General features: G+C 42.1%; 2 protein-coding genes across 5 annotated transcripts; both read right to left on the bottom strand.

Annotated features, from left to right (window-relative positions):
- Positions 1-2,887: 2,887 nt before the first annotated feature.
- Positions 2,888-7,400, bottom strand: LOC110113045. Its single transcript, XM_028700657.1, has 9 exons — positions 7,344-7,400; positions 5,182-5,510; positions 4,985-5,080; positions 4,376-4,654; positions 3,970-4,269; positions 3,835-3,847; positions 3,663-3,788; positions 3,404-3,613; positions 2,888-3,304 (listed from the first exon to the last, which is right to left on the bottom strand). Exons 1-9 carry the CDS (start codon positions 7,398-7,400, stop codon positions 2,888-2,890), a joined length of 1,827 nt encoding a protein of 608 aa, XP_028556490.1.
- A 3,191-nt stretch (positions 7,401-10,591) lies between these two features.
- LOC110113044 (transmembrane protein 45A) lies at positions 10,592-20,588 on the bottom strand. 4 transcript variants are annotated; one of them, XM_020845463.2, is made up of 4 exons: positions 19,608-20,585; positions 19,075-19,517; positions 16,343-16,870; positions 10,592-10,910 (listed from the first exon to the last, which is right to left on the bottom strand). In XM_020845463.2, exons 2-3 carry the CDS (start codon positions 19,419-19,421, stop codon positions 16,357-16,359), a joined length of 861 nt encoding a protein of 286 aa, XP_020701122.1. In that variant the 5' UTR covers positions 19,422-19,517; positions 19,608-20,585; the 3' UTR covers positions 10,592-10,910; positions 16,343-16,356. The 4 variants fall into 4 exon arrangements, with proteins under 4 accessions (XP_020701122.1, XP_020701121.1, XP_028556493.1 ...); XM_020845462.2 differs by having other exon boundaries at positions 19,075-19,508; XM_028700660.1 differs by lacking the exon at positions 10,592-10,910 and adding an exon at positions 11,536-12,418 and having other exon boundaries at positions 19,075-19,508; positions 19,608-20,588.
- Between the last annotated feature and the right edge of the window lie 722 nt (positions 20,589-21,310).

The following is a 21,310-nucleotide window of genomic DNA, read 5'->3' as shown; positions in this document are numbered from 1 at the left end:
GTTATACAGCAGGTCAACAAATGCCCCCCAACAAATGTGGTTGGCGTTTGGAGCGGGCCACGTTTGTTGTATGCTGATTGACCCTATGGATCTCTAGATATTTGTTCTAGATGTCACACTAGGGTTTCATTTAGTGGATCTCCAAAATTTGTTTGGATGTCACACTACTTTCTTTTAGTGGATCTCCAAAATTTGTTTGGATGTCACACTAATCTTCTTTCTCCATTGCACTTCTAGATGTATCCATAGATGGTTGATATCTTGTTGAAATTTTAAATATTTATTTGGGGATCTCGACATATATCACGATGTCAACCCAAATAAATATTTAAAATGCCCTCAGTCTTTAGGGACATTTGTAGATGTCATTCAGGGAACTTATTCTACAACTTTAGCTAGAGCCCTGAGATTTTGATCATTCTGTCCTGTGCTTTGTGCTACGGACTTAGTGAAGGATTGTTTGATTTGTCTTTACTGACTTGTCAGAAATTTTGTATTCCTTCTGCCCTTTGCTTCTAGCTTTGGCGGGCTTGACGAAGCGGTAGATGCCGGTAACTTAAACCTTAGGTTTGTATTAGGTCGATGGCGAAAAGTCATCGGTCCAGAGCTTTGTGCATAGCGGACTTGTTGATGACAGAATCCACTTAGTTCAGCCATAAGCTTTTGATGAACTGTGGGATAGTTCTCTTAGGTCCTTTGCTTTGTGCTTGGACGGACTTGTTGAAGGATTTGCAGGTTCTGGACTCAATTGATAGTACCAAACGTAGGTAGTATCTTGATCCTTAACCACTTGAGAAGACTTTAATCTGAATAACTTGAGTTCATCAGATCGGAGAGCTAGGATTTGACAGCTCTTCGTCCTCTGGTTGTTGAGATGGGGGTTCCTCTACTGCGGCCTTTCTTATGGCTTTTTGAGTAGATGGAGCTGCCAGCGATCCGGCTATATTTGGGCTTGTTGTATCCGATCTTTTACACCCATTAATGTTTCAGACTTGAGCTATGGGAATTGCGCTCCCCAATGCTGATTTTGCTGAAGTTGACAGATTTGGAGTCATCCTTCATGGTTTTAGATTTTGGAGCCTACAAACATTCAGTAGTTGCTCGAGACTCATCTTCCCTTAGAACTTTGATTCTCCGGTCATTTTGGAGAACTTTGCAGACTACGATCACTTGAACTGATCGAGTCAAATTGGCCTTCGTTCTTCCTACAGTCCCTACTGACGAGTTGACGAAGTGGGGGTTCCGCTACTACGGCCTTTCTTATGGCTTATTGAGTAGACAGGGCTGCCAGCGATCCGGCCATATTTGGGCTTGTTGGATCCGACCTTTTACACCCATTCGAACCTTAAGCTTCAGGCTGTTGAAAGACTTCAAGCTTTTCCGGCTCAATTTTGTAGGAGTGTGTAGTTTCAAAAGTCTCTTTCTTGACTTTTAAACCTTGGTTTGTTGGAGAAGGTGTCTCGATCTTTTGAGAGGTCACCTGCATATACTTTGAAAAAGAAGATCTTTGTATTCTTCAGCACAAAAGATATATGAATTGATAATTTTAAATATTTATTCAGGGATCTCGGCATGCAGCACGATGTCGACCCGAATAAATATTTAAAATGCCCCCTATCTCGCAGGGACATTTTAGAGCAGAATAGAATTAGAATCTTGAAATTTTAAATATTTATTTGACGATCTCGGCACGCAGCGCGATGTCGACCTGGATAAATATTTAAAATGCCCCCAGTCTAACAGGGGAATTTTGAAATGTGTTATCATGACATAAGAGAATTTCAAAATAGAGAACATATACGCTAATAAACGTGTATGAAAGTATAGCGTATTAAACATGACATCTGCTTGAGAAATTCATGCATAGTATTTCTTCATGTATCGGCCATTGATGGGCGGCATGGGCCTTTGACCATTCAGATCGATGAGTTGATAAGCTCCTCCTTGGTACACCTTTTCAATGACAAAAGGTCCTTCCCAGTTGGATATAAATTTGCCACCAATTTTTCGGTGTGGGATGATTGGTCTTCTCAGCACCAGGACCAATTCTCCTTCTTGAAATGATCGAGGACGCACCATTCGAACAAAAGACTTTTTCATTCTTGCTCGGTAGATTTCCAAGTTCTGCCATGGCGAAATTGGCTAGAGAGTAAGGAGTGTCTTTGGTTGGCATTTTGTAAGTTGTACGATACGCCCATAGCGCTTCTGCCATCTTCGTATGCCATTCCCTTTTGTTCTTGCTAAGGATTTTCTTCAACAATTTCACCAGTGTCTTGTTGAAGGCTTCTGCCATGCCATTTGCTCTCGGGTAGTAAATGGAAGAGTACAGCCAATCAATTTTGTGCATGTCAACGAACTTATAGATTTTTGTACTCTTGAAAGCAGTTCTGTTGTCTGAGATTATGCGGCGTGGCACATCGAATCTGTAAACAACATTGTGGGTGAAAAAGTTGATCATATGCTCGGATGTAACTTCTCTGAATAGAGCTGCTTCTGCCCACTTAGAAAAATAGTCTGTCGCTGTCAAGATAAAGCGGTGTCCTGCCGATGAGGGCAGATCTATCGGCCCGATAACATCAGTACCCCAGCATTCGAATGGCCAGGATGCTATTGTAGGGTGCAGTGGGTTAGGCGGTTGATGTATAATATCACTGTGAATCTGACACTCGTGGTACCTCTTGGCATGATTGATACAATCTCTGATCATGGTCGGCCAATAATAACCCATTCTTTTGATTTTGACTGCCATCTTGGGACCTGATTGGTGTGCTCCACAAAGTCCTTCATGAACTTCTGCCACCACTTTATCAACTTCTCGAGTCCCTAAGCATCTTAGCCACATTTGATCGAAAGCACGTCGATATAATGTGTTGTTGACAAAAGCATATCATAGTGCTCTCTTTCTGATTTGAGCAGCTAATGATTTTTCTGTTGGTAGTCTACCTTCCTTGAAGTAATCAACGAAAGGTTGCCTCCAGTCATTTTTTTCCTCGACATCTAGGCAATGCCACCATGATTCTGAAGCTTGACTGACCTTGCGTCTTTTCTTAGGAACTTGATGTTCTTCAAGTTGATCTTCAAGATCAACTGGTTGGGTAGGTTGAGGATCAACTGGAGTTGTATCCTGCTGGCTTGAATTTGGTATTCCCTCTGACTGCGGGAATTGTAGTAATGCTGGCTCTAGGATCCGACGATTGTGCACCATAATTATGATGGGCCATTCATCATCCATATTTGCCATTTCTTTAGCCAGTTTGGCAAGAAAATCAGCTTTGCCATTTTGACCTCGGGGAACTTGAGTTAACTGGACAATTGGAATTTACTTCATAAACTCAAGAACTCGTCGATGATAACAGGCCAACTCGAATTTGGTGATTTTGTAAACTCCCAACACTTGATTTACAATAAGTTGAGAATCACCGAAGATTTGGAGATTTCGGATTCGGACATCAATTGCAATCTCCAATCCTGCTATTAAAGCTTCATATTCAGCTTCATTGTTGGTACGAGGTTCAGTCAAGCTGAAAGAGAATCTCATTATGCCTTCCTCGGGCGCCACGAAAATGAGTCCGATTCCGGCTTGAGCTTTCTCTAGATTTGGAGGCCGAGTACGCTTAATCGATGATGCTCCATCAAAATACATCAAAGTACATTTCTCATACTCGTAGCATCTCCTCTTCTTCAACATTCATGATCTGCTCGTTAGGTAGATCGTCGTTGAGTGGTGAATCTGCAGGGATAGGATGTGCAGCAAGAAAGTCTGCTAACACCTGCCCTTTCACTGCTTTCTGCGGAATATATGTAATATCGAACTATAAAAGTATCACTGCTCACCTCGCCAAATGACCTGTCAACGCTGGTCTTATCATTAAGAACTTCAGCGGATCGATATTTGATATCAAGGTGATTTTGTGAGATAGCATATAATGGCGGAGCTTCTGAACTGCAAAAATTAGAGCCAAACAATACTTCTTGATAGGGGAGTAGTGGATTTCTGCTCCTATCAACCTCCGGCTGATATAGTAGAGCGCATTTTCTTTTTCTTCTTCATTATGCTGAGCCAATAATGCTCTGAGGGACTCTTCTAGTGCTGCCGTGTACAGTATAAGAGGCTTCCCGGGGATTGGCGCCGCAAGAATGGGCGGATTTAACAGATATCTCTTAATGCTGTCAAACGCTTCTTGGCACTCTTCGTCCCATTTGAATCGGACATCTTTCTTCATTAACTTTGAAAATGGCTGACACCTACCCGACATATTCGATATAAACCTGCGAATGAAAGCCAGTTGACCTTGTAGGGAGCGAAGTTTCCGAAGGTTCCTTAGAGGTGGCATCTCCACGATCGCCTTGAACTTATTGGGGTCGACTTCAATACCTCGATGTCGAACAACATATCCCAATAATTTGCCGGAGGAATGCACATTTGAGAGGGTTCATCTTCAGATCATATTTTCTGATCCTCTCGAACACAACTCTCAAATCACTTAGGTGATATCTTCTATCCATGATTTTGACAACAAGATCGTCCACATAGCACTCGACCTTTTGATGAATTAAATCATCAAATATACGAGTCATCGCCCTTTGATATGTGGCACCAGCATTCTTCAGGCCGAAGGGCATGACTGTGTAGCAGAATATGCCTATAGGCGTTCTGAATGATGTATGTCTTTCATCTTCATACGTCATTTTAATTTGATTGTAGCCCGACGATCCATTCATAAAAGAGAACATATCATAGTTGGAAGTGTTGTCAATTAAAAGTTCTGATACTGGGAGTGGAAAGTCATCTTTTGGGCATGCCTTGTTGAGGTCCCTGAAGTCGATGCAGATACGAATCTGGCCATTCTTCTTCTTTATAGGGACGATATTGGCAATCCAATCAGAATATTTTTCTTCTCGGATGAAACCTGGTTCTATGAGCTTCTTTGTTTCTGCAATCACCTGTTCTTCAATCTCCAATCTCATTCTCCTTGGAGCTTGCTTGACGGGTACTGCATCAGGCTTGATGGCTAATCTGTGAACTGCCATATCAGGGGATAAGCCGGGCATCTCAGTATATGTCCAGGTAAAACAGTCCCTGAATTCACATAGGAGTTCTTTTATTTCTTCTATTTGATCTTCTGGCATAAGAGAGCTAATGAAGGTTGGGCGAGGGTCCTCCTCAGTTCCCAAGTTGACTTCTTTGAGCTCGTCCATCGTAGCAGCTTGTCCACCATCTTCCAGTTCTTCTGGTGCAAGTTAGTGGTGTTAGCAGTCACCATAGAGATCTTTCTTCCAGTAACAACCCTTTTTGTAGTAAGGGCCTCAGATTCGGATAATCTTTCAAAGACAGAAACTCTTCCTTGGGCAGCACTAATCCTTGCAGAGTGAGACCTTCCAGAAAATTCATCAGAGTTTACGCCGTACACAGGAACGGCTGCTGCCCTTGCAGTAGCTGCTGAGAACTCGAGCCCACCAAAGTGGATGGTGGCTCCAGTATTTCCAGTTTCAATCACACCGTTTGTCAGCTGGATCCTAGCTCCTCGTCCCAGTTAGACGGTCATCAGTGTGTCCTGCATTTCCATTCTACTATAAAATGAAAGGCAGGGGTTAGTGATCAGAATTGATACATCACCCCACACTTTCATAAAATAGAAATAACGCAGAACGAATGATAGCAGGAAAATTAGCATGGAATTTAAAACCCTGCTGATTGAATTTCCATTGATCTTATTTAAAAGAATCATTTTTCAGGAAATTTAAAATTTGATTTGCTTGCTACTATAGCCTTTTAAGTGACTAGCCAGAGATGGAAAGAGAAACCATTCCCTAGCGGAGTCGCTAGAAAACTGTGGCCTCCGAAAATTTGACCCCGGCCTCCCTGCCGCGCGATTTCTTTTTTTGTTTAGTTGAGTGAGGGGAGTTTTAACGGACTAAGTTCCGAGGTAAATTTTGGAAGGCATATGGGTTTGTAGATAAGAAACTACCCAGAGTTTCGCCCTCATTTTGTGAGGACTTTATGATCTGAGTTCTGGTTTTCTATATGCGCAAGCATTTATAGTTAATTACCTCTCGATCACGAGAGAAAACTTTCGATTAAGGCTAGTCATCGATCAGATACGTAGAGTATACGTGTTATCTGGCATATAGTAGCAGCAATGGATTTAGGTATTGGTATAAATTGGATTTAGATTTGGGTATATTTGATATTTAAAATAGGAAATTGCACCATCTTGCACTTAAAGCGAATGGTGGGGGAATGGATGATGGGCCCGATCAAGATCCCATGGTTCCGTTGTCTCGGGCCATCATGGTCCCTGGTCTACTTAGTCAGAGGAGGTAGTCGACCCAACCTGGCAGAAGGATCCTTGTCGGCAGCCATGTGTTGCTTCGTCCAAGGGGACCTTGCAGACCTGGGTTGGATGTTTGTCTAAGGGAACAAATTTGAATCCACCATAGCTTATAGAGGGCTTTGTGCCATATCAATCATATCCTATAGATTCATATCTCAAGGATTTGATGTCAATAAGGAGCGTATTGGCTCTGGCCATAACCGGTATATCGTGGTGGCAAAACCACTCGGTTCAGAGGGCCCCAGGTCGTCGTAACCGTTTATCCTGCGGTGTCATTTAGCGGCAGACCGCCGGTTAGAGGACACGTACCACGTCCTTACTAGCAGGAGATTGTTTTGAGAATGGACCCTAGTGATATTTTCGACTAGGCATTTGGCTCTTTTATGAGCTGAAGTAAATTTTGTTTTGTCCACCTCGGCAAACTGTTGCGGAGGGTGGATAGATTTTGCTTTAAGCATTGATGGTTTGATTTTAGTTTTAAATATTTGAGATTTTTGGGATTTTGGATTTCTGGAGTATTTGGATGGAGCTTTGGATTAAATGGACCCCTATGGTTGAGATTAGTGTTCAACACGGCCATCATCGGAGTGTTTGGGGTCATTTCTTTATTTGATTGAACCTCATCAACTCGACCAAGCTATTGATCGAGGATCAGGTTTCTCATAGGCTTTGTGCCTTTGTTAATAAATTTTCTTGATTTTAGGCCTTGAAGGCCGAATATGAATACATTAAAATAAATATTCCAGTCGACTACATGACTATACATATTTATTCAATGATTCGAGCCCTATCTACTCCTATTTGCTTGCTTAGGAGGATCGGGCTTCTCATAGGCTTCGTGCCTTTCAGTGAATTCTTTTGATTTTAAGCCTTAAAGGCCTAATTTGAATGTATTGAAACAAATACACTGGTCACCACGACCGTGTATTCGTTTAAAGGTTCGAACCCTATCGACTTCCATTGGTCCGTATAGAAGGATCAGGTTCGAACTAGAATTCACTTATTAACCGGTGCAGCATCCCTAAGCGTCACGTGTGTACCAAGAATACGCTCGTCGGGGCCCATACGGGTGATTTGGGAATTTCATTGATTTGATGTACCCCTTTGTGTACTTATGTGTATACAAGCTATGGTGTACGTGCAGGGGTATTTTGAAAGTATTTGTAGACGCCTTCTGGCTGCTTGTATAAGTGTTGCAGATCCGGTGGCGTTGGATTGTAGATTGTAGACGCCTTCTGTCTGCTTATATCAGTGTTGCAGATCCGGTGGCGTAGCGTTGTAGATTGTAGACGCCTTCTGTCTGCTAGTAGGAGTGTTGCAGATCCAGTGGCATTGAATTGTAGATTGTAGACGCCTTCTGTCTGCTTTTATCAATGTTGCAGATCCAGTGGCGTAGCGGTGTAGATTGTAGACGCCTTCTGTCTGCTAGTAGGAGTGTTGCAGATCCGGTGTCGTTGGATTGTAGATTGTAGACGCCTTATGTCTGCTAGCAGGAGTGTTGCAGATCCGATGGCGTTGGATTGTAGATTGTAGACGCCTTCTGTCTGCTTGTATCAGTGTTGCAGATCCGGTGGCATAGAGTTGTAGATTGTAGATGCCTTCTGTCTGCTAGTAGGAGTGTTGCAGATCTGGTGGCATTGGATTGTAGATTATATACGTCTTCTGTCTGCTTGTATCAGTGTTGCAGATCCGGTGGCGTAGCGTTGTAGATTGTAGACGCCTTCTGTCTGCTAGTACGAGTGTTGCAGATCCGGTGGCGTGGCGTTTAATGTTGACTCCCCCTTTCTCAATCACCGAGGAAGGGACTTTCTGGACTTTGGAGTCAATGACCGTTGATTTGAAAAGAACTCTTTTTAGGCTCTTCGGCGTAATGGACTTGCTATTTTTGGTTTTTGTAGACATCAGAATTGTTTTCTTCCTAAGGATGGGACAAGGAAGAAACTTTGGAACACCAGGAAGTTTAGTTCTAATTTGTTTGAACTTTCCTCCCATTCTGCCAGGAGGTGTCTTTCTTCGTACATCGGGCTGCCTTTGTACCCGGTGTACTCGTAGATTTTTACCATCATTGTCGTAGGTGATATTAATACCTGTGTTCACAGTGGTCCGCTATGCTTACGAGGTTCTCACTGTTGTTATCCACAAGGAGGTTGTGTTCATTTGCAAGGACCCGTTGCAGCCGCTACAAGCTCCTGGAATTTTTCGTATGAAACCCATTGTTGCCTACATCATGCCCACCTGTCGCCAATCTCAGGTGGGATTTGTTGGGTTTGTTTGCATGACCGGGTCTTTGATTGCTGATCTCCCGCATTGCCATCTCAATCAACAGGTATTTGTAGGGATTGCTGTAGGAATTCATGCATCGAGGTCTTGTAATTTGAATTTCCTCATACGTGATTCAAACTTTGTCCTTGTATGTGTTTGGATCCAAGTTTAGTTTCATTCAGACTTGAATTCATCAAGTTTACAGGTCTCCCCTTAATGTCGTACAGCCCGAGTTCAAGTACGAATTCAAGTGCTTGTCCGAGTTGATTGTTCATAGTCTTTTTGAAATCCTTTGAGTTCAATTTTGCATTCAAATGATTTCAATTTGGTCCTATTCCGAGTTCATTTCATTTGAATTTGATCTTCAGTTCTGTCTTGATTTTATTTGGATTTGAACTTTTTTTTTTAGAAATCATTTAGGCTTGTTCTGATTTAGGTCCACAAGTCCTCTGTTTACTTTCAATCAAGTTCGAAAGTCCACTGCTCTTTCTCATTTGAGTCCAGACTCTTGTTCTTTTGAGTGCAAAATAGGTCTAAGTGTAGTAGTATTTCACCCGAAATTTTGGCAGCCTCCCGGTGTCTTCCCCGTTTAGGGGAAAATGACGGAAAACTGGGCCTTTCCCGCCACGCTAGAGAAAAACGTGTACGGTAGGTGCCCACTTTCGAGAACACCGCGGCCGTGTAAAGTCTTTGCCCCCACCACGCCAGAGAAAGGCGTGTATGGGTCTTCGGTACCTGTTACAAGAAAAGAGAAATTTGCTTTCCCCCCGCCCGGGTGTACTTATAAACATCCCGGTCTCGTCGTAGGTGTCGCACCGGGTTCCCATCCCACCATGCTAGAGAAAAGCGTGTATAGGCGATTTTCTGGTGTGCCACGAACACCGAGAATAGGATTTGGAACCGAGGGCCACTCGCCTACCTTGTCGTGGGTGTCGCGCCGGTTGCCCCTCCCACCACATTAGAGAAAAGCATGTATAGACAGACCACTGACTCGACACCCATACCGAGGTAAGAGAGAGAGCCTAGGTTCCAGAAATTATACTTTTGATGACTGACGGATCGGCGGTAGAAGCTCGTGGACCGAGGCGGGAGGGCGAGCTTATAATTAATTTGAAATTAATTATAATTAATGAAATATTAATTAATTTTAATAAATCATAATTAATTAATAATATTTAAATAATAATTATTTTTATAATTAATTAAAATAAATAATGTATTAATTGGAATTAATTAAAATAATTATAATTAAATATAATAGTAATAATAACACACAAAAAAAAGAAAACCCTCCCTCCCCAATCTCTCGGTTCGGCGGATTACGGGATTTGGCCGGAGAAGACCGCGAGCAGAGAGAAAGTTACCTTCACTTCCAGCGAGCTCCTGTGCTTGCCTCCGATCAAAATGCCATAACTTTCATCCCAACAGGTAGGGAAAGTCGTCGAAGCAACGAAGTCGAACAGCAATGGGGGTGCCGAAAAAGCGAGCTCCCGTTGCTCCATCCGATCAAAATGTCTGACTTCCGATCCGGCGGGGAGGTTGTCGGAGGAGCGATGTCGGACAGCCAAGAAGGAACTGAAGAAACGCACGGAAGGTAGAAAGTTATCTTCACGGACGGTGAGCTCCCGTTCGTGCTTCCGATCGAAATGTCGGACTCCCGATCCAAGAGGAAGGGAAGTCGTCGGTCGAGCGAAGTCGAATAGAGCAGAGGGGGTCGGAGGGAGATAGGGAGAGAGTGAGCGTGAGAGAGCCTCGCTCTCTCATTCCCTTCGGCTTTTTAACGACGCAGGAGCGTCGTGTAGGTGACGTGGGAGCGACGTGCGGGATACAACGTGCTTCGGCGTGTAGGCGACGTGCGTCATGGCCTTGGCAGTGGGCAGGTAAGGACTTGATTTTTTTTTCTTTTTTGTTATACAGCAGGTCAACATCTCTCTATTAATTCGAACATAATTTAAATCTCCAAATGAATTAAAACGAAAGAAGAATACACTAAATTACTACCAACAAACATCATCTCTCTATAAATTCGAACATAATTTGCAATTCTAGTTAGCCATCTCACTTTACAAACAAAACGTTGAATGTGTCTCAAAACATCCCTATTTGTGTATATCCTCCTACATTTTAGCTATTAATCCCAAACTGGGCTTTCTGTAAGTCTAAATAATTTTAACCTCAAAAACTTTTACTCTGAATCCTTACGTAAAAGCAATAAACTACAGCCCTTAGACATAATAGATTGTTTCATGAGCTTCTCCTACTGTAGCTAGCGCCGTATGCATTGGTGATCTGAAAGGCGTCATCCTATTCATCCTGTATTAAGTCAAAAAAACTATATAGTCAGTTCCGAACTAAGAACAAATGACATTTCTACAAGTGTCAAGTAAGTCACTCGAATATGAAAAAACAAAATGAAATGAATCAGAACAAGCAGAAGGAAAAACACTTCCGATTAATTTATGAAGTATAATAGCAGCTTACGCTAGATAATTACAATGATCTTTGAATTGTACTAAACCGCACTAGCAATAAAGTTCTTTGCATCATTGTAACAATCGAGTAAGCAAAGCTAGCTCTGATAAGAGAAGCCCAAGTGCAAAAGTTGGAATTAGCTTCTCTTATTCATAAAGGTGGCCGAAAAGGTGCTCCATAAATTCAATACTTTATTTTTTTTTTTTAACTTTTTAAAATTATGTCCTTCCATAAGCAATGCAGCACTTTTTACTCAAATAAAGGCTGCCTAAAAGCCCAACCAAACACACCCAAAGCGCACCAATTGTGATGAACATGAATCTAAAGCATGCGGCACACAAATTCTTCCATAACTAAATAAGTAACGCTACAATAATCAATTAAATCCTAACTTAGGCTTCATGTTATCGAGCATTTAATCTACTTTGTGTTAAAAAAGAGTAATGCTAACTTTCACCTTCTCAAATAGAACCTCAAAAATTTTGAGATTTATAGATTGTATTGCATTTACTTGGGTAATGCTTATTGAAAGAATCGAACCGAGAGAAGGAGAGACAGAGAACCGAGAGCGGGAAATTTAGAAAATATGAATTCAATTAATTAGAGCTTGATACAGTTCTGAATATATAGAGAGGAGAAGGATACAATTGTAAATAAAATAAAGATGCAGAAATGTAATATGCGCTAATATCCTCCCGCAAACTAATCATTCGTGGATTGAATGTTTAGTTTGGATCGTAGGTAGCTGAATCGAGCCGGAGAGAAGGCTTTAGTGAAGATGTCGGCGATTTGGTCGATGGAGGAGATGTGCTTGAGTTCGACGTGTCCAGATGCAATGTGCTGCCTGATGAATTGATAATCAATTTCTATGTGCTTCGTCCGTGCGTGAAATACCGGATTCTTTGCGATGGCAATTGCTGAAATGTTGTCGCAATGTATAGAGGTCGGTGAGTCTTGCGGGATTTGTAGTTCGGCAGCCAGACGTCTAAGCCATACCACATCCGAGGTGGCGGCAGAGAGGGAACGGTATTCTGCTTCGGTAGAAGACTTGGCCACTGTTACTTGTTTCTTGACAGACCACGAGATGAGGTTGGGTCCAAGGAAAGTACAGAAACCTGATATAGATTTTCTGTCTGAGCTGTCGGAGGCCCAGTCCGCGTCGGTAAAGGTTTGGAGCTTGAGATCGCCGGATTTGAGTGGTAAACCAAAGGAGATTGTTCCCTTGATGTATCGGAGCACTCGGGTGAGGTCTTTGTAGTGTTGGACGGTCAGGTTGGACATGTGCTGGCAAACCCGATTGGTGGCAAACGCGATGTCAGGCCGAGTTATGGAAAGATATTGCAAGGAACCTGCAAGACGACGATAAAGAGATGTATCAGGGAAAGGTGTATGGTTAGGAGTTAATTGTTTTGAGATAGGCGTGATAGGAGTGGGAGCTGCTTTGCATTCGGTAAAGCCCGCCGTCTGTAGTAATTTCCGTGCGTAGTGTTCTTGTGTGAGGAGAACACCATTGTCGATTTGCTGCACTTGAATACCGAGAAAGAGAGAAATTTCTCCAGGCTGTTTTAGGACGAAGCGCGAGTTGAGATCCCGGAGAAGAGTTTGAATTGCGTCTTGATCGCTTCCTGTGACAAGAATGTCATCTACGTATATTAGAAAATAAATTTGAATATTAGATTTTGTAAGAATGAGTAAAGAAGGGTCGGATCGGCTGAAGGTAAATCCACGGGTTTGAAGAAAGGATGTCAGAGTTTGAAACCACTGTCGGGGAGCTTGTTTGAGGCCGTATAGGGACTTATGTAGTTTGCACACCGCGGTAGGAGAATTAGGATCAACGAAACCCTGCGGTTGTCGCATATAGATATCTTCGGTGAGATTGCCGTGTAGAAAGGCGTTGGAGACGTCGAGTTGCATAACGGGCCACTTCCGATTGATTGCCAGAGTTATAAGCATACGAATAGTCGGCATTTTTGCTACGGGGCTGAAGGTTTCGTTGTAGTTTTCGCCGTAACGTTGTTCGTAGCCCAATGCTACAAGCCGAGCCTTGTAGCGATCTACCTGACCGTTCGGTAGGAGTTTAACTTTGAAGGTCCATTTGCAACCAAGAATTTGTTTGTTGGCGGGAGCGGGAACCAGAGTCCAGGTCTGTTGATTTTGAAGAGCATTGAATTCCGCTTGCATTGCTTGTTTCCAATGAGGTTGATTGCACGCTTGACGGTAGGAGGTAGGAGTCGAAGAAAGGTCGATAGTACCAGCCAGAGCATAGTGAGGATTGGGTTTGAAAATGCCGGACTTCGAGCAGGTTTGCATATGATGCGTGCCTTGTTGAGGTTGGGAAGTGATTGTTGCGGGGGACGGGTTAGACAGTGTTTGTGCTGGAGTGGTGGGGTGGGTTAGTTGAGGTGTGGAAGGGATTGTAATTGAAAATTGTTGAGTTTTGTGAATGGGAGCAGTAGGGGGCGGAATAACAGAGGGTGGTACAATAAGAAGAGGCGGGATAGGATTAGTGTTAGGGGCAGTGTCGGGAGTGAGTTGAGAGTTGTGGTAAGGAAAAATGTGTTCGTGAAATACCACATGTCTTGAAATTTGCGTTTTCTGAGAGGCAAGATTGTAGCAGATGTAGCCTTTGTGTCTTGGAGAGTAGCCAAGGAAGATACTATCGTGCGAACGCGGCGAGAATTTGTTGATGCTGTAAGGTTTCATCCAAGGATGACAGAGGCATCCAAAAACACGGAGATGATCATAGCTTGGATCTTTGTTGTAGAGACGTTTGAACGGAGAATGAAACTGCATGGATGCTGACGGAAGACGGTTAATGAGGTATATGGCAGTGCTGACAACCTCCGGCCAAAAGCGAGACGGCACGTTGGACGAGTGAAACAGAGCACGGGTTAGTTCGAGTATGTGACGGTGCTTTCGTTCTGCGATGCCATTCTGCTCGGGGGTGTGCGGGCAGGAGAGACGATGTAAAATACCGTGATCTTGAAGATAATTCTTGAATGCTGAGCTGAGAAACTCTCCTCCACCGTCCGATTGAAACTTTTTAGGAACACAGCCGAACTGGTTTTTAATGAGACTGCAAAGAATCTTAAATTTGGAAAAAGTTTCTTGTTTAGTTTGCATAAAATAGATCCATGAGAACCTTGTGAAATCATCTATAAATATGACATAATAACGAAAACCGTCATTAGAAATCGTAGGAGCCGGGCCCCAAATGTCCGAGTGAATTAGTTCAAAGGGAAATTTTGAGACAGAACTTCTTTTATTAAAATAGAGCTTGTGGCTCTTAGCTACATTGCAGGAATTACAAAAAGAATTTGAGGAAGAAATGTGGGGAATGGGAATGATTTTTGCTAGAGAGGCAAGAATCCGGCTGTTGGGATGACCCAAACGAGCATGCCAGAGGTTTGTAGTAGTCGCGGTGGTTTGAAGAGCTGTATGCTGGACGTCAGGCGCAGTCCGAATGTGGTAGAGACCTTTATGAAGCTGACCACGAAGAAGAGGGCGTTGATCCTGAGAGTCCTTCATTTCAAAACCGTTAGCGTCAAAGGTGATAGAGATGGAATTATCGGTCGTTAATTTGGAGACAGAAAGTAAATTATGTTTAAGAGAAGGAACGTGAAGTAAATTGCATAATCGTAGCTTACGCGGGGTGTCTGGTAGCGGCAGGAGTCCTTGCCCGGAGTTTTGGATGGGTAGGGATGATCCATTTGCTACCGAGACCGTGTCGGTGCCGTAGTAGGATTGAGGGTATTGGATGTTGTTGTTGTCCGGAGTTAGGTGAGCCGAGGCACCGGTATCTAAAATCCAATCCTGAGATTGCTGTCCGGTAGGTTGAGCAAGCAACGCGCGTGGAGGAGGGGACGTAGTAGGCGCGTACTTGAAGTTACACCGATGCCAGCAATTGAGAGCGAGATGGCCGATCTTGCCGCATATCTGGCATGTTGGGCGTTGATTTGTAGAAGAGTTGGTAGTAGTGTTCGATTGGGGCAGCGGGTGCGGAGGGTTGTTCGGAGTCTTGAAGTTCTTCGGTGGTCGACGGTAGGAGCGGCCACGATTTTGGTTTTGAGATGTAGCATAAAGAACCGAATGATCAGTGGCCGTTTCCTTCTGTGCTTCTTGGTTAACATGGATTTCTTCACTGCAAAGTTGTGAATACAGTGAGTCAAGATCGGCAGGTTGAGAGGAGTTCCGGATGTACGTTTTGAAGGAGTTGTATGTCGCTGGTAGCCCGTTAAGGATGTAGATGGATATGTCTTCGGGGTCGACTATGGATCCTGAGGCGGCGATGTTGTCGACAATGGTCTTGACTTGAGTGAGATATTGCTGCATAGAAAGATTCTTCATCTGAACGTGATGAAGCTCGTTCTTTAGTTGAATGACGCGAGAGCGGCTGGCGAGCTGAAGACGACGTTCAAGAATCGTCCAGACATCATGGGCAGTGGTTGCCGTGATGACATAAGGTAAGATTGTAGGGGAAATAGCCGAAAATAACGTGGAGATCAGCGTGCTGTCGGTGAGCTTCCAGGTCCCGTAAGCGGAGGAGGAGGTGTCAGGCGGCGGCTGTGACGTGCCGTTGAGGTGTCCGTCGTAGCCGGTGGCGGTGAACTGTTGGAGGATTTGAATTCTCCAAATAGCATAGTTATCGGTGGTAAGAGGATGAGGGAGAAGGGTTTTGATGTTGGAAACAAGAAATTTGAGGGGAGCAGGGATGAGGGGTTCGGCGGGAGTTGCTCCGGCAAGATTGGTGGAAGAGGGAGGGAGTGTCGAGGATGATTCTTGATCTCCCATGTATGGTTCAAGATACCATGAAAGAATCGAACCGAGAGAAGGAGAGACAGAGAACCGAGAGCGGGAAATTTAGAAAATATGAATTCAATTAATTAGAGCTTGATACAGTTCTGAATATATAGAGAGGAGAAGGATACAATTGTAAATAAAATAAAGATGCAGAAATGTAATATGCGCTAATACTTATATAGCCTATATAAAATAATAAAACAAATTTTATATATTAAGTTTCAACTGACAAAATAGGAAAACATAAACGTTTCAAATGAAGCCATTGTTTTCGTCTTGTTCACTTCTGTGACTAAGTTATGAAAAGTGGGTGACCTATCCACATCAATCATAGATGCAAAATTAAAAAAAAAAATTAAGAGGAATTTATTTGGGGAGTGAATCCTTACTCTTTCCAAAGAACATATCCTTGATTTCATTTAATGAAGAAATAAAATAAGAGTGATAAAAGCAAATATCGACAAATAGGTTACCTTTTTGTCGGTCATCATCGCCCAACCATCCCTGCTCCATTATCGCCGCCTTCTCCCACATCTTCTTCATGTAATCTCTTCAGCTCTGGATGTCCATACCGAGATACAGCAACCGCGTAGCATCCTATCACATAGACAAATACCAGGAAAACGAGGGAAAAAAGCTGTATATTGGCCAGGAACTGTCCTCGAACCTGACTGTCTCGTGTGATGCAATTGATGTCATTGTCGTCTAGTCGGCATCCCCTCGGCATCATGGGTCCATAAAGAGTGAAAGCGGTTTGGTAGAACCAGAGGCCCTGTAGAGTGATGCAGACGCCGCTTGAGAAGTCGACGGCAAGATTTTCAGGGAGGAGAGAGCCAACGATGCCGGAGGCGATGCAGAGGCCGATAAGGATGACGAGGATGAGGTGGTAATAGCCTTCGAGACCTGTGTGGGCTGTCGAGTGGAAGTAGAAGAGGAGGTACTCCGCGGTGAAGGCTGCCGAAGCTAGAAGGCAGAGAGCGCCCTCCGGCAAGGCAAGCCAACTGAAAAAGTGGAAGATTATAACGTTCTTTTTAATTTATAGGTAAAAACCGAAAAACGAAAGGCAAAAGAGTCATTTTACTAATTTCGACAGGTTTGCATAAAATCATTATTCTTTAATTTTCATATGAATTGCACCAAGTCTTTATTTAGACGTTCTTTGGTTGCAACTTGCAAGTATTCCAAATGCAAATCAACGTTTTAAAAGTTTTGATATTTGACTGAAATAAAAGCAAACACAATTTAAAATTTTAATAGAAATACTTTACTTTTTCAACAGGGCTATATTCATAATATATTAAACTCAAAATAAATCTGAAAGCTAATTCGTTTACCACGAAAGGTTTCAAGACTAATAACCAATAATAGCGTAGTAATTTTGATTTCAAAGGGGGAAAGAGCGAAAATATAATACCCTTTGCCTGTTTGGTTTGACGGAATTCAAATACAGGGAATGAAACGAGAATGGAAATGAAAATATTAAAATAAGTGACATGAAATTAATTTTCGACTACTTACCCTATTGAGGAAAATTGAGTTGAAAATATTTTTTGAATTATTAAAAAATAAGTTTTTATTTGTTATAAAAAGGAGACGTATCACAATGATTTTTGGATGATTTTTTCCCTGTTTTACACTAGAGTTATATAGTTAATTATTAATGAAAAGCTATATTTATTGGTATTTTTTAGATAAATTTAATTATTAACGACTTACAATTTATAATCGACACATGAATACTGAATATAAAAATTGTGAAGTAATTTCATTTGCGTTCACTCCAATACCTTTCAATCAGCAAGAACCTTTTTATTATTAAGGTTAATGCATGCCAATTACTTCGTGATTATAATAAAAATTTGTCCAAGAAAGAGCACGTGTCCATTCCTTCATTAAGTGAAAGACAGCTCACTATGCTGGCCAAATAAAGTTCATGTTTTTAAATGTTATATATCCAATAAATTAGAAAGATTTAATTTCAAAATTCTTCCAATAATGTCTTCTCCAGTTAAATAAGCTACTAATAATCTCCATCACGGACAACTGCTCTACACCTCATGCGAATAACACGACAATGATTACAAAAACTATGCAAAAACACCCCTACAATCGCTCCATTTACGAATAACCAGTATTTAAGTTGGCGATTGAAAACCAACAATCCGTTCATTTCAGAGGATTTCTCCCAGCCAAATTTAACGCGTGGGCATTGAATACAAATCCAATTAAACCCAAATATAGCTTACTCCAACTGAATCTAACCAAACCCAAATACTAGACATTCTAACTCAATCCAATAGAATTCAAATCACAAAGAAATTGCATCCTACTTAACCCCCAAGCCAACTTGAGATAGTGTTGCTAATACTATCAGTAATTAGATAGAAGATTTGGAAGAACAATGAAATTGGGAAAATTTTGTTAAATAAACCCTCAACAAAAAAAAAAGTGATACTTGAATGAGAATAAATATATGAGATGCTTCTACAATTTTGAATTAGATTATCGACTCTAATTTAAGCCAATTAAACATATGCATAAGGCTTTTTATGAAGATTTTTATAGTCAAATGATTAGTAGCTATTGATTTTTTATTAATCTATATCATTAAAAGTGTTTCAAGTGATTTTATTTTAAATGTAAAGTTACTTGAGGATTATCTAAACTCCTAAAATTTTATATAAAACTTCTTGATTTTTTCACCTATAAATAGGAGAAATTATTGTGTACGTAATTCGAACACGTTCGGATGCTGCGTATTTACTGCTTATTTGTTGCGTATTTTTTTATACAAAATTTTTTTGTGCCAAAAAATAACAAATAAATAATACTCACTAAATACTCACTAAATACACAATAAATACGCAAAAAATACGTAGAAAAAATTAAATACACAAAAAATACGCAACAAATAAGCAGTAAATACGCAGCATCCGAACCTATCCTGCGTTCGAATTTTCCAATTTGATAAATGGTATCTTAGTTTATATATGTATGTGTGTGTGCAGTTAGGCGAAGCATGTGACCCATCTGGATCCACCATGCCACGTTGTCGCGTTGCGGCCCACTGAGGTCCGTTCGGGAGAAAGCTAGAGAGAAAACTCGCCCTACTTTCCGGAACCGTTTCCCCCCTTCCGGTCATCTTTTCAAGAGAGACAAACAGCAAATCGCCAAGAGAAACAAGAGCAAGAAAGAAATAGCTGACCTGGTTTTCACGGAGAGAAGCGCAACTGTGCCGTAGAGGAAAAACATTAGTAGCATGCCGCCGTGCTCGAAATCGTTCATATGAGCAGGGTTTAGGATCTTCTCCCCGCCGACGAAGAATTGGAGGTGGGTGGAGTACAGGAGCTCGATACACATGTCGATGAATGCTCCAATCGTGACGATGTAAAGCTCAAGGTGTCGCCATCGCCCTTCGCCCATCGGGCTCCAAACCTGTACGCGAAACATCGACGGGTCGGTGGCGTACCTCACGGCCGCGCTCCAAACGTGCCATGCTCCCACCATGAGAAAGAGGCTACCTGGTAGCACGTGCCCTTTGAACGACCCCATCTGCTTTGAATCAGATAAATCAAATCAAATCGGCAGTTCGATGACCTTATTCCTTGATGTCTTCAATTCCGATCCGAATCCCGATGCCTGTGAAAACTTAAAAAGGGATCGATCGATGTGAACTTAAATACATCAATCAGTGTGTTCTTAAGACGGAAAAATAACAGGAAAACAGGTTAGTTTTACCTAACAACACGGGGCTCAATCATCCAATTTAATTGACAGCGAAATGTTTGCGTAGCGAATAGCCAGGAAATGAAGCGAATAGGTCGATCTCTTTCTCTCTCTCTTCTCCCTATTGTCGTGAGATAAGCAGAAGAAATACAGGGGATGAACCGTGATGCTCGGGGCTTTGGATTGGGAACTTTGACCTCTACGCGGAATAACGTCGGAATTGATCCGATTGCAATATAATGATTGCGAAAGGAAAGAGGAGGCAATGAAGCAAGCGAATCACCGTCTCTCTCTCTCTCTATGTCTCTCTCTCTCTCTCAACTCTCTCTCTCTCTCTCTCTCTCTCTCTCTCTCTCTCGCTCTCTCTCTCTCACTCTGCTATAGTTAGAAGAAATATGGAGATAGGGTTTAAGATCCGGTGCTATTCTGTGATTTGGAGGAGGGAGGTACTTAACGTACCTAATAACAAGGGAGTCGATTCGATTCTGTCGATTACGAAGCGAATGATTGCGAAACGGCAAAGGGGTCAGAGAAGCAAACAAATTGATCTCTCTGTTTTAGTGAGAGGAAGAAGAACCATATGGAATAGGCGGTTTTTTGAGCTTTTGAGGAAAGAGGAGGATTTTGACGTACTGAAAAAAAGGGATTCGTTTCAATCAGAAGCGAAATGATTGCGAAATGAAAAAAAGATGCAAATAAGCAAACAGATCATCCTTGCTTTTTCTACTCTCTCTTAGATAGAGAGAGAATCCGACGAGAAGGCGATAAGAGATCTCCTGGGGTATTCGATGACGCTCAGCTGCTGTCTTTTGCTATTCTACGATCCAAAGGGAGTAGAGAGACTAGGAAAACTAGGAAGAAAATGGAAGAGCAGGAAAAGCTGAAGAAATTGTTTTCCTTTTTTTTTAAAGAATTAAAAAACGATCAGTTTGATTGGAAACGAAAAAAATAAATGCAAAATAAAACCAAAGTTTTTGCCCCTACATTTAGTTTTAGGAGATAATTATTTCTATATTTCAACGAAGCCGGCGGCGACTCGTTGATCACGTGGACCTCTACAGGCGTGCGCAGTGCGGGGCTGGTGGACCACGCGGAATTCTAGGAATGCCTAGTCGTCCGCATATAAACGTAAGTGTAGAAGGGTTCGCCGTTTCCCAATCTTCGTCGGTCTCTTTGGGTTGTAATGGAGTAACGCAAAACATGTATCTAATTTGATTTAGGGGTTATTTAGTAGTTGTAAATTAAATAAATGATTTATGAAAAGTTGGTTGATTAAGTGGAAGATAATCAAATGCAATGTCTTCCGAATTCATCAAAATAGGGTGCGTGTGACCTTCACAAGAAATAGTGTCCCTCCCCTTCCTAACATGTATTGCCTTCCTTGCAAATGGCCCCGCTTTTGCCCCGCTCAATTCTCCATCTGCACGGGATAATGCTCATGCGACCCGTGCTCCCCCTTTTCTCTTAGCTTGTGACCAACCACACGAAGAAACCACCTTAGCTCTACCTGACACTGATCCCATTGACATCGTTCCAACAAGCTCTTAGAAGGCCCCAATCCTATCAATGTCGTTTCAGCGAGCGTTTGTTATGATGTTAAGTTTAGCTTTTCATCTTATTTTTAATTTTGAATTTTGTTAGTTCAACAAAAAAGATAAATGGGCACTTGATTTTTCAAATGTGATTTTATTTTACTTGCAAACAAACAATCCTAA

Source organism: Dendrobium catenatum, unplaced genomic scaffold (assembly GCF_001605985.2).
Source record: "Dendrobium catenatum unplaced genomic scaffold, ASM160598v2 fragScaff_scaffold_1570, whole genome shotgun sequence".
Lineage (NCBI taxonomy): Eukaryota > Viridiplantae > Streptophyta > Magnoliopsida > Asparagales > Orchidaceae > Dendrobium > Dendrobium catenatum.
The sequence above is the reverse complement of the archived record's forward strand: the minus strand, read 5'-3'. Positions and strand labels throughout refer to the sequence as shown.

Excerpts from the sequence above, each read along its gene's own strand:
- LOC110113045 (XM_028700657.1), bottom strand. The coding sequence starts at position 7,400 with ATGGGCCCCGACGAGCGTATTCTTGGTACACACGTGACGCTTAGGGAT. Across the intron at positions 4,655-4,984 it reads CCTGATGCAGTACCCGTCAA|AACGCCTATAGGCATATTCT; the intron begins GCAAGCTCCAAG and ends TACATCATTCAG. Across the intron at positions 4,270-4,375 it reads ATATGTTGTTCGACATCGAG|GTTTATATCGAATATGTCGG; the intron begins GTATTGAAGTCG and ends TTTCATTCGCAG.
- LOC110113044 (XM_028700660.1), bottom strand. The coding sequence starts at position 19,421 with ATGGGGTCGTTCAAAGGGCACGTGCTACCAGGTAGCCTCTTTCTCATG. Across the intron at positions 16,871-19,074 it reads CTTCTCTCCGTGAAAACCAG|TTGGCTTGCCTTGCCGGAGG; the intron begins GTCAGCTATTTC and ends CCACTTTTTCAG.